This window comes from Mixophyes fleayi, chromosome 5 (assembly GCF_038048845.1).
Source record: "Mixophyes fleayi isolate aMixFle1 chromosome 5, aMixFle1.hap1, whole genome shotgun sequence".
NCBI lineage: Eukaryota > Metazoa > Chordata > Amphibia > Anura > Limnodynastidae > Mixophyes > Mixophyes fleayi.
In genome coordinates this window covers 34,231,345-34,244,975 of record NC_134406.1, presented here as the reverse complement: position 1 = coordinate 34,244,975, position 13,631 = coordinate 34,231,345, and the positions used below count along the sequence as shown (strand labels likewise).

Genomic DNA, 13,631 nt, shown 5'->3' with positions numbered 1-13,631 from the left:
AAATCCAATCATTCACTGTACAGGTTCTGGCAAAATTGCAGATGACTTGATTTACTGAAATGTATGCTCCAATGTGTATGTGCACACTATAGACATACATGCTTATCTGTCAGCTTGCACTTTTTAAAAAACAGCATTGTAGATTTTGTTTTATTGTTACATACGTTTTACTCATTCACTTGAGATTTCAGCTCCAAATTCAGAAGATTTCCTCTTGAAACTCTCCTATGATGTAAAAATAGTTTCAACTTGTATAAACTTTTAAAAATACAGTTGTTCATGTAATTAAATGGAACCTGTCAATTGCACGTAGTAGAAACAGGGGCTGTTACAACAATCATTAGATTTTAGTGTATCAGTTCAGTAGTATCAATTCTTATAGATGAACTGATATGATCCTTGTTAACAGTGGTTCAGCTCACAAAATAGCTTCCATCAATGTGTACAGGAGGCAGGTACAATTTAACTGTGTTATAATCACCACTGATAAAGTAAAGTTATTTGTTGTACATTCTTTGTATTTTTAACAGCACTATATATTCTTTGTAGATTATGAATTCTCAAATGGTTGTCACACTGCGCCTTGGAGGCAGGTTCATGGGGAAATCTGCTATTTGATGATTACACCACACGACACCAGTCCTTTCTGTGTGACGTACAGCACAGCAGGTGCTTTTATAAACATGGTAAGCAGACTTCAGTCAGTGCTGCCTGTATCACACTTGGACAGCTCTCATGAATTTTTCACTCACCTCAACACATTCCTTTTTTTGCAGGGTAAAATGAAGGATAAGGAGGATATTAACTATGACAGGCAAAGTGAAATCTATAAAGATCTCATAACACTGTTAAAGGAAAAATCACCGCATTTTGCAGAAAATATCACTAAGCAGGTATTGTATCAGTCTGAAGCTGTTTTTGTCACTTTTATGGTGCATTTTGGTACTAGGCTCAAGAGGGGGCGGTGCAGAAGTATTATCATCATCATCAGCTATTTATATAGTGCTACTAATTCCACAGCACTGTACAGAGAACTCACATCAGTCCCTGCCCCATTGGAGCTTACAGTTTATATTCCCTAACATACATACACACAGAGAGAGAGAGACTAGGGTCAATTTGATGGCAGGCAATTAACCTATCAGTATGTTTTTGAAGTGTGGGAGGAAATCAGAGCACCCGGAGGAAACCCACGCAAACACGAGGAGAACATATAAACTCCACACAGATAAGGCCATGGTTGGGAATTGAACTCATGACAGCAGTGCTGTGAGGCAGAAGTGCTAACCACTAAGCCACCATGCTGCCAATGTATTGTGACTGTCAGCCCTTCACACAGGGACATCTAAAATATAAGATTTTTGTATATGTATAAAAGTTAGATCTAAGTGTCTGCGGAGTCTGTATGCTGTCAAGAGGACAATGCCTCCTTCTGTGAAATTCGATTTGTATAAATGGGAAAGTGAATGAGTAGGACCATTGAAAACACTGCTTCCTGTTTGAATTGGGCAAGCAGTATTAGGAGTGAGGATTGCATTGCTGGACCAGTCAGAGCTTTAGGGGACACCCATCTGATTTAAGTAAGCCTGACTAAAGTTTAATTTTGTATTATATCTTTTCTTTGTGACATCCACCCAAAACCAAATATCTGTTCTTCTTTATGCCGAGTCAAAATAGTCCATCCTCTGGCTAGATCTGGATCTCTGAAGTCTGGATTATCCCTATTTGTACTGTGACATTGTGCCCCTGGATTCATCCCTATGTTGTATAAATGCGTGTAGGGTAAGAAAACAACTATTTAGCATGTAAAATAAAATCATCCAGACGCTCTAATGGACCAGAGGTCCCAAAATGTATTGAAAAATGGTAACATCATAGTAATAAGATGTGAAAGAACTACATTCTATTTTACCTAGCAAGTAATATCAACTGACTGTATGACAGCCAGTCTTTTCACATACATTTCTAATGGTTTTTCTAATGATTTACTGTTATTAATGTTGTCTAACAAATAGTGACTTTGGTGCACGCATCCAAATGACAATATCATTAATAAAAAAGTTTTGTCTATTCATAGGACTTTCTGCTATCTGACGACCCACCAGTGGCTCAAACCATTCAACACATGGATTTAGTTGAGGAGGAGGAACCAAGCCAAACCCATTGGTCTAATGAGTATCCAGAGAAGAAAGCACAGGAGAAGACAAGGCATCTTATTGTAAAAAGCAAGACTAACAAAGCCAAATTAGAGTCCTCTCTGAAATGGAAGAACCTAACTCTTAATGGTCACCAAGAGTATGTTGTCTTTTCAATTTGAATACCTTGCAATTCACATCGTTTATGGGTATTTTAAATGAACTAGAAGCATGCACAGAGGCCAAATTATTTTAGCTAGTTGTGGTGATTTAGCAAATGGAAAAATTCTGTGGAAACCTCAGTAAAATTGGAGATTGTGTGTCTCTGTACATACAAGTAAAAACGACAGACAGAAAACATTATTAAATTCTGCCTTGATTTACGTGGATGTTATAATTTACTAATCTAATAAAGATGAGAAATTAAGAAGTACTGGATCTCTTAAAAAGTAATAAAACACAATGCAAGGTCCTGGTTAGATAGTTTATTACTCTATAATTTGGTAGAGTTAAGAGTACTTCTATGCAACCTGCTCTGCATGTTGGGACCTTACTGCTGGACGGTCTTATAAATGATATATCATGTGGAAAATGATTTCTATGCCATTCGGCTTCTTAGAGTGTTATAGGAAAACTTTGAAATAAGCCTGTCTAGCTGCAATTTGAGATTTGTTCCATTGTAAACTGGCTGGACAGCCATGAACATCCTTAGCCACGGCGCTAAGTGATAAGTGATAATATTTCTCCACCCTCCTGGTCACTTATTCCTGGTCACAGATGGCAGAAAGAGCAAATGAACATTACCTTGCATGACATTAGCTCAATTGTTTTGTCTCTCTCTTCATAACATATATCTCCTTATAATACAACCGCAGACAAACTCTCCAGCAAAATCCCATGAGCCATCTGTTCCAATCCACCTAGATCAGTGCTAGGCAACAGGCGTCCTTCCTGCTTTATTGTCAGATGTGTTTGTTACAGCTTGTAACACTTATTACAAATAGGTGTCTATTTATTTTATGTTTTATAAATGTGTTATTTTAGCTTATTACTGAGATTAAGGATAATGTACAGTCCTGGATAAGGGTAGATTGCCGCACAGAGCTACACAGGTGTACAGAGCTACATAGGTCCTATGTACTGCTAACAAAAGTACATGCAGCAGTGATGTCAGCCCCATCTGTAAAATTAAGAACAGCCAGGGGGAAAATGCTCCCCTGACTTCTTTCCAGCCCTTACCTGTATTTTAACAAGTTTAATATATCATTACATTTAAATTCTGGAGCCATAATAAGAGCATAAAGATAAAATTTATATGAAAGATCACTTGCACATATAGTGCACACATACAGCTTTGTATATTTTGACAGAACATAAGATAGTTGGGATTGACCCCCAGTTTTCTTCACACTTTTTGATAGTGGTACTAGACTGGAGCCAGGAACTAGCACAGTCCCTGTAGTCACCAGCTGCCTGGAGCAATGGACTAGCACAGTCCCTGTAATCACCAACTGCCTGGAGCAATGGAGTAGCACAGTCCCTTTAATCACCGGCTGCCTGGAGCAATGGACTAGCACAGTCCCTGTAATCACCAACTGCCTGGAGCAATGGAGTAGCACAGTCCCTTTAATCACCGGCTGCCTGGAGCAATGGACTAGCACAGTCCCTGTAATCACCAACTGCCTGGAGCAATGAACTAGCACAGTGACCGTAGCCTTGAATATGTATAATCAACAACAGCCACTTATGTTGTCCTGCTACCTTTTGTATCAAGTTTACCCCCTACATCTTAAATTGTAAACTCATTTGGGAAGGGCATACTCGCACTGTACTGTGCTGTGTAATATGCTGGTTCTTTATAAATATAAGATAAGATTACTTCATCTGCAGAGAGCATTCTTCTTTTAGCCTTTTCACTGTAGTCTCCTTTAAGAATTTTATGCTGATTTAAGAATGATTCCTCCTGATAAAATGACCACCTATATTTATAAACATCCTAAATAAAGAATTCCATTGTGTACAAGTCAACTTATAATAAAACACTATGGGGTATATTTACTAAACTGCAGACTGCTGGTTTGAAAAAGTGGAGATGTTGCCTATAGCAACCAAGCAGATTCTAGCTGTCATTTTGTAGAATGCACTATATAAATGAAAGCTAGAATCTGATTGGTTGCTATAGGTAAAATCTCCACTTTTTCAAACCCCGCAGTTTAGTAAATGTACCCCTATAAGTTAAAAAAATTCATTAAGTCCAACTGCTCTCGGAAAAGAAAAATGTAGCAGAATGAAATTGCAATGACAATGAGAATTGTTTTTGCCAGTGTCTGAGTGCTTTCATTTATTTTTCCAGAACTATAATTAAAACCAAGGATATTATGGAAGAAAAATCTACAGACAAAAAGGATCAGAAAACAGTTAAACCAACGAGCTCAGAGAGTAAGAAAAGGTCCAACATTGTCACCTCTGCACAAAGACGACAGTCTGCCTTAAAAAGGTAGGAATGTGATTTCATTATTCACGTCATTCAGGGAAATTACTGCTGGAATATTTAAATGTAGTCGTGGTACAATAAACTTCAAATTTGTGTGAAATGTGTTAACATTATGTTTGTACAGTTTTAGAGCAAACATTTTATTTATAGTTTTTAACTGTACTTTATTGCTGGGCTAGTACTAATATCTGTCCATATAATGCATAGTGAATTTATCCCCAAGGCTCTGAAGTGGGCAGAATCTGACCAGTTAGATAGATTGCTACAAATATGCTCACAAACGCACTCTCTCCTCCCAAAATAAGAGACGTTATACATTTCCACTTATTCGCAGTCTGGACAGATGCAGAAAGTTATATATTGCGTACAGAACGTAGCAATTGGCATTTTGACGGTGGGCAGATTAAAAGAAAAAAAAACAAGATCGGAAAAATCCTTCTTTTAAAAACTATTCCGTCCCTACTAATCAAGGAGAGTTGGGGGCTTTATGTTGTTAAGAGGGATGTAAAAACTGTACAGGAGAAATATTGTTTGCCACCAATGTTATTGTATAAAGATTTCAAATAATTCATTATAGTTCTTACCAATGACATTATGTTATTAATATTTACTTAATGTAACAGTTTTTTTTACTGTTTATTTATTATTATTTTCATAGGCTGTATACAATTTTTATGTATACAAAAAATTGTTCAGCGGCAGTTTACCTGTGCAAGGGAGTTTACCCGAGACAAAGGTTGATAAAGATTATTGTTTACAATCCCACGGAGTTAATGCTTGTATTTGAACCAGGGTCTCTCTCAAGTGTTATTGTATATAGGCAGGTGGTGAGTATATAGGCAGTTACAGATAGAGCACATTTTGTCTGGGCAAATGTTGCAATCTGGGGCTCTCCAAACATTCCCAGATTGCCTTGCACTGACACTGCCCCCTCCATTGTATTATAGTGGCAGTTTGGTGTGGCTAGAGGTGAACAGTGTGATGGATTGGTGCTCAATTGCACAATGTATCTCTCTGTAGGTAGGTTGTGAGTATATGTCTCATACTGTAGGTTCTCTGATCTTATTGTGGATCTTCTAGACTAATAATGACACATTCTACAGTCTGCGCTGTATATCCAAAAAAACATGTTGGTTCCACTTTATTCCTTTGTTGTGTATTTTTTTTAGACAGTGGTCCCAACTCAACAGCACAATAAGGAGGACAACAAGACATTGACAAATATTGGTTAAAACGATTTAGCTCTAACTTCCTGCCTCCTTTTCCATCCACATGTCCTGTCACATTTAGTTCATCCCTTCTCTCCTGAAATGCTCTGTGCTGTTGTTAATGTTCCGATGACCCAATTAGCCACAGGTTATGGTGCCCTCTCTCAAGTCAAAACTAGCGACACATGTACATGGACAAGACTGATGAAAAAGGCCTCTGGCCATATTGAAATGCACCTGAAAGAGACAAAAACCTCTCCACTAGTGTCAAACATCAGACTGTCTGCAAAGCCCTCCAACCATGCATGGTGCGAACACAGATGCATTAGTAAGTGCATATAATAAACTTATTTATTCTGATTTATTATTCAAATATAAGATCATTTAATTGAAACTATAAATTCAGAAAAAAGTTTAGTATTACAGACATAATAAAAGACCACGATTATATTTAATTTGACATTCTTATCTGCACACATGCTCACTATGTAATAATGAAAGGGCTGATTTGTTGTTGTTATACTATCTCTCTTGTTGGATAATTGGATATTTATTTCATATTTAGTGTTTACATACAAAAGACTTACAGAATTTGTAAAGAGAAATTCCAGACTAGGGATATGTAGGAAGCAGCCATCTGGATCTGATATTTCATAGGCGTTGGACACAGCGATTGACTTTAGTTGTCCTGATGAACTGTAATATGTCTAGCACTCAGGACTAGACAAAAAAATTGGTACGATCATTGCCGAAAGATTAGCTTTGATTGATGTCAAGCAAAAACAGATGGTAATAAACTGAACTGATAATGACTGGCAGCCTGTGATTTGTTTAATTTGTACAGCCGTATTTGTGTTCTCTCTAATGTAAATTTAGAATTTTTAAGAAAATTTTAAAAGAGAAAGCCGTAGACTAATTCTTTCTTCTATCCTGTAACAAAGATTCACTCTTGTGAAAGGTAATACAAAACAGATGTCACATTCATGATGGTACATCTCCCACACTAGGTATTCACCTAATTATTTTTCTATCTAATTTCACCTTTAAGCCTACAGAGATTTCAATCAGATTATGCAATCCAACACTGGAAATAATTGTTCATGGAATGTGAATCCGTACAAAGGTGTATTATCTGAACTACATACTGGGTCTGATTCATCAAGAGACGCATACTGGGCACAACGTGCGTTTTTTTCAGAACGCACATAATTCTGGTCTGCGAATGCCCCAATGCAATGGATCTGAAGATACGTGCGCTGATTGTTTCGGGTCTAGGTCTGCTCAGCTCCACTACATAAGACACTGCGGGATACGTTCAATACCTATGTAGAATATAAATTTGCGAAAGAGCGCACAGAACAAAGAAATCAATTAATGTCACCTGTTAATAAAAAAGGCATTAATGATAAAATAGTTTTTTTTATGATTTTTTCCACCCCCCATGAAAAACATTTATTAGGATGATCTTAATGTCTACTGATCATAAAATAAATTTTTACAGTTGCTTCTGATTGCAGACACATATTATAGCTGCATACGCAGCTGTCATCACTAGTACTAAGGACTTAGACTAGCCCAGTTGCTGGAGCAAGAGATACTGAAAATCACGTATCTGAGAGATGCCCAGAGCTTGCATCGAACATTACCGCGTGCGCTCGTTATTCTCACGTTTGGCCCTTACTGTACATTGACTACAGTCAAGCACCCCTTTCCCACTTTGTTCGCACCCTGAAATCATTGCCTGTGGTAAGTGTCCTTTGTGTTTGAAAAGCAATCGAATGTGGCTGCGTTACATGGCGTATGGTCCTGTTCTGGACGTGCGCAGAATGATTTTGCGGATGATGCGCATAAAATCGCCATTTACATCCCTTGTTGAATCACATCCACTGTGTTTACTCCAATCATTTTTGCATAAAAAAAGCTTCTGACTGCGCCAGACGACGTTATCTTTATTGTTCAAGCCGGGCAAGAACCTCAAACAAAAATTGCTATTTCGCAAGTGCCAGGATCTCACTTGCGCTAACTTTTAAAGCTACTTTTTGAAGTTTTTTATTACTGCCTTTGTCTTAATGAGCTAATGGATAATATTTATTTGATATTTTGGTATTTTGGTATTTGTCTCATGCATCTGCTTTACTAGCAGTGTCAACCAATCAGAGCTTGATGCACAGTCTACATGTGATCATGCTCTTACTCCTGGTCAGCGTACCAAATGGCCTTTGGGATGGGCAAGGTTCCAAATGTCACTGGCACTCAGTAACTGTTGAGCTTTATTGTGAGTAAATAATATTTAGGGAAAGTTGATTTTTTTCTTTGCTTTGTGTTTTGTTTGTTTTTTCTACTTGGTGACCAGTATATTTTGTGGACTTTTTATTTTTGTTTTAATTTTTATCATTTTCTTTTATCGTAATTTCTTTGGAGGCTTATAGTGTTCCCGGAAGGCTAAGAAGATAGTATGGTAGAAGGGATGTGTCACTTGCACATGAAGAGCACATGTGTTTTTTATACTATGTGTATAAAAATTTGCATTAAATCTGTGTAACTTTTTTTGACACAGGGTCAAGCACATGATAAGACTTACATAAAGTGGGGGTCACTTATAAATTAGGGAAATGCATAAACGCCACCTCCCAGAAGACATACAAAAAATAAAGTTGTTTTGCTCATCCAAAAAAGCTCTCAGGGCACCTGTTTGAAGTTTGATAGACTACATCTTCCCAGTGAGCAAAATCTCAGTTTGTATTTGGTCACAGAATCCAAGCGCATTAATGCAGCAGTTGTTGATGTGCCCATGTACTTATCCATGGGAACTGGTACAGTGTTCTCTTGTATCTTTTTATAGTTTCTTTAAGGACTGTTATGTTGTTACAGAAAATTACCAACAGTAACCAATCAAGAACTTTTGATTCTTGGATCAATACAGAGCATAGTGTAGTCTTTTCTGCTCAGTAGTCATGCTTTAAAACTGATGACAACTTGGAATAATAAAACACAATGCATTTTGCACTTACTAAAGTTTAAACAATTGCGAAGTTCATGAAGTCATACAAAATAACTCCATGACAGGTTCATCTGTCTCTGTTTTAAGAAAACACTGATTCAGTCTCTTATTTTGAGAAATATCATTATTATCTTGACACCAGATTAATAGTTTGACTTACCCTCCCTAAATCCTTATGTCTAGTCAAGTGCATTGATGTAACATCACACCACATTTCACTAATACTTTATCATACCTTTAGAAGTCAGCAGCAATATAGAATATTTGGAAAGGTTTTGTAAAAAGATTTATAAAAATATTTTTGCCAAGAAGGTTATCTTTTCAGCTATGTAACTTTTTCTTAAAAAACAAAAACAAACCTACATATTTATTCTTAATATAGAATTTTTTTTTATCTTCGTAGTAAGACCCCTGGAACAAAATCAGAAGACTTTAGTGAAAGTTCTAGTGAAAGTGAAGAAGACGAGGAACAGCCAGAACGACGTCAGGAGGGTAATGTTGATCTGCCCACAGAGTATTGGCAAATTCAGAAACTGGTTAAGTATTTAAAGGTAAATATGTGCAAGGAAATAAAGTTATTTATAGTATTAACAAAGTAGGCCGTGGAATGTGGCGAGCCACCAAGACCATCGCTGCTGCCTCCTTTATCCATTCATGTGTCAGTAATACTCTGTTTAAGGATAAATGTCTAACCTTAAAGAGCATTCATTGCCCATAAACACTGGAGGAAGCCATTTAGTGGGAGGAACCAATTTAAAAATAGAATTTATTTTAACACAATGGTTGACTGTTAAATGATAGTTATTAAAATGGATAAATTAATGAATGAATTAATAATTGGTTTAAAAATGGATGTTTCCCTACTTTACATTGTAAGAAAATAAGAATGTCCCGTGGCCATATGAAGGTTTAAGCTTAAAGGTAATATTTTAATAGGTTTACATTTGCTGCTAACTAGGTGCATTTAAGAGTGATTGTGGTTGAATATATTGCACTACAGTGACCAACTTGATGTGTCTAAGGAAGAAGATACAAATTTTAAATGCTTTTTTATGCTCAATAAATTAGATAAATAAAATATCAAATAAATTTGTCTTCAATAAATTATATATCAGACATACGACAAAATAAGAACAGAAACTGAGAATTGGTAGCAACATACAAAAGTGTTACTGTACAACTGAGTAGCATTATACAATATAAACAGGGACATTGTAAAAAAGTAAATGTTCCCTAAATAAGCAGCATTGTTACCTGAAAATTAGAAACAATTTAGACCTATACTGGTGTAGTAAAGGGTTTAGGACCTCCTCTACCTTTCACTCTGTGAGTCCTTTTACTAAGGGAGACTGGTGGGAATTATAAGTGGACACTTATCTGCTCAGATAATGCATAAACCACATTATGCTCAATACAGACTCTGCAGATCTCTGAGCACTACAGTTATGGCCATTTGAGAATGACACACATATTATTCTTCACAAAGTCTGCTGCCTCAGTTTTTATGATGGCAATTTGCAAATACTCCAGAATATCATGAAGAGTGATCCGATGAATTGCAATTAATTTCAAAGTCCCTCTTTGCCATGAAAATTAATTTTATCCCCAAAACAACATTTCCATTGCATATCAGCCCTGCCACAAAAGGACCAGCTGACATCAGGCCATTGATTCTCTCGTTAACACAGGTGAGAGTGCTGACGAAGACAAGGCTGGAGATCACTCTGTCATGCTGATTGAGTTAGAATAACAGACTGGAAGCTTTAAAAGGAGGGTTGTGCTTGAAATCATTGTTCTTCCTCTCTTAACCATGGTTATCTGCAAGGAAACATGTGCAGTCATCATTGCTTTGCACAAAAAGGGCTTCACAGGCAAGGATATTGCTGCTAGTAAGATTGCACCTAAATCAACCATTTTTCGGATCATCAAGAACTTCAAGTAGAGAGGTTCAATACTTGTGAAGAAGGCTTCATGGCGCCCAAGAACATCCAGCAAGTGCCAGGACCGTCTCCTAAAGGTGATTCAGCTGCAGGATTGGGGCACCAGCAGTGTAGAGCTTGCTCAGGAATGGCAGTAGGCAGGTGTGAGTGCATCTGCACGCACAGTGAGGCGAAGACTTTTGGAGGATGGCCTGGTGTCAGCAAGGCTAGCAAAGAAGCCACTTCTCTCCAGGAAAAACATCAAGGACAGACTGATAATCTGCAAAAGATACAGTGATTGGACTGCTGAGAACTGGGGTAAAGTCATTTTCTCTGATGAATCCCCTATCAGATTGTTTGGGACATCTGGAAAACGCTAGTCCGGAGAAGGAAAGGTGAGCGCTACCATCAGTCCTGTGTCATGCCAAAAGTAAAGCATCCTGAGACCATTCATGTGTGGGGTTGCTTCTCAGCCAAGGGAGTGGGCTCACCTATTTTGCCTAAGAACACAGCCCAGAATAAAGAATGATACCAAAACATCCTCCAAGAGCAACATCTCCCAACCATCCAAGAACAGTTTGGTGACGAACAATGCCTTTTCCAGCATGATGGAGCACCTTGCAATAAGGCAAAAGTGATAACTAAGTGGCTCTGGGATCAAAATATCAAAATTTTGGGTCCGTGGCCAGGAAATTTCCCAGACTTTAATGCCATTGAATACTTGTGGTGAATCCTCAAGAGGCGGGTGTACAAACGAAATTCCACAAATTCTGAAAAACTCCAAGCATCGTTTACCCAAGAATGGGCGGCCATCAGTCAATATGTGGCCCAGAAGTTGATTGACGGCATGCCAGGGTGAATTGCAGAGGTCTTCAAAAAGAATGGTCAACACTGCAAATATTGACTCTTTGCATAAACTTAATGTAATTGACAATAAAAGACGTTGACACTTATGAAGTGCTTGTAATGTTACTTCAGTATACTATAACAACATCTGACAAAAAGGTCTAAAAACACTGAAGCAGCAAACTTTGTGAAAACCAATACTTGTGTCATTCTCAAAACTTTTGGCCATGACTGTACAGTAAGGGCACGCAGATGTCCTCATCATGTCATGAATCCTCATAATTTATTTATATAGCGCCACCAATTCTGTAGCACTGTACAAAGATTATTTGTTATTCACATCAGTCCCTGCCCAATTGGAGCTTACAGTCTAACTTCCCTACCACACACAGACTAGGGTTAATTTTGTTAGAAGCCAATTAAACTACTATTATGTTTTTGGAGTGTGAAAGGAGCACACGGAGAACATACAAATTCCATTCCAATAAGGCTGTGGTTGGGAGTGGAACTCATGACCCCAGCACTGTCAGATAGAAAAGCTACCCACTGAGCCACTGTGCTGCCCCATGAATATGATTATACTCAATAAAGATTCGCTTGTAATGCCCAGAAATTAAGAAATAATGGTAAGAGTGTCATACTTTGAATGAAAATGTTGTCTTTATTTAATGAGTGAGTAAAACACTATTTGACATTGATATATATTAAAGGCTATGTATCGTTGACTATCATTGTATCTTTGAATAATATACATATAATAGCTGCCGTGTTTAGATTTAAATAATTTGGTCCACCATGCTCTCTCTTCTTCCTTTGTGGTTGGGGGGGCTTCTCTATCTGTCACTTAACATTGCTGCAGTTGAATATCAGGTTGAAACTGAAAAATATTACTTTTATGGGGCAAACTGAATTATCTGCGTTGTTCTTCAGAACAATGTGTACGCGGGATTTGACAGGAACAATTACCAAAGTAACGGTAAGAATGTGGAGCTGCATTGTTCTAAAGAACAACGCGGCTATTTGAATCTGTCCCTATGGATCATATGTGAAAATGTCACTTTAAATAGTGAAACTGTCATAAGGATTCATTTACAATGTATTGTCGATCACTATTTGGTGGGACTTGTAGTTCCATAACAAGCAGAGAGCCACATGCTCCCTACCTCTGCTGTAGGATATAAGAAGCTCTGTGGCTCATCATCGTGTCTTCACGTGGTAACAGAACTCTTCAGTGACATTTATTGTCCTTATCATGTACACTAAGGGATATATTATTCCAATGTATTATTATTTATTTTTTAAAAAAATGTAAAAATATTCCACAGAAGTGTGCAAGAGATTTATGTATTCATTGAACTTTTAGTGTGGAGACAAAACTTAAGACTCGGCGAAACGAGAAAAGACAAACATTGACATTAATAAAAAAAAAATGTATATAGTCTTTTGGATACAGTGGAGGTTAGTTAGATGGTTTCTGGAACTAATTATTGCACTGTTTCCCATTTGTAATTATGTTCAATACTGAGGAAAATATCAGAAACACTTCAGCAATATTGTTTTTGGTCTCTGTGCAAGGAGGCTACTCAGAAACTGCACATGAAGCTGAAAGAAACAAATGATTTGCATCTGGTACTTTCAGGGGAAACTTTAGGAAAGGAAGAAGTACATTTACTCAGCAGTGATCATATTTAGAGATATAGCAGGTCATTTACAAAGCTCCAAACAGCCAAGGCGCAGATCAGAACCCTCTTTGGCGGTGCTGTGCGCCTTGATTTGCACAGGTACACCTAGAATTCCAGCAAACTGCATGGGTTTGTGGAACAAAAGGGCGGCTGTTGTGGTGGAGCCGATGTTGGCACTGGCCCATGGCAGGAGTTGGGCTGACTTAGGGTGGTCCTTGTTGAGTATGGCGTAGGATCACCAGGCCTAGCATCAAGATTTCATTTTTCAGAGCAAGATTATTGAAATGATATAAAAGATGGAGAGGGTGCAGTTTTAGGGGTGTTCCTTGCTGTGTGAAAGGCTGCC

At 37.7% G+C, this 13,631-nt stretch overlaps 1 protein-coding gene across 1 annotated transcript in view; it reads left to right on the top strand.

Moving 5' to 3' along the window:
- The window catches only part of ODAD2 (outer dynein arm docking complex subunit 2), a 111,458-nt gene that overhangs the window by 23,954 nt on the left and 73,873 nt on the right, over positions 1-13,631 (top strand). The window contains exons 6-10 of the mRNA XM_075212006.1: positions 550-686; positions 777-893; positions 2,078-2,295; positions 4,489-4,632; positions 9,242-9,389. Coding sequence (XP_075068107.1) covers positions 550-686; positions 777-893; positions 2,078-2,295; positions 4,489-4,632; positions 9,242-9,389 — 764 coding nt within the window. The remainder of the gene's footprint in view (positions 1-549; positions 687-776; positions 894-2,077; positions 2,296-4,488; positions 4,633-9,241; positions 9,390-13,631) is intronic.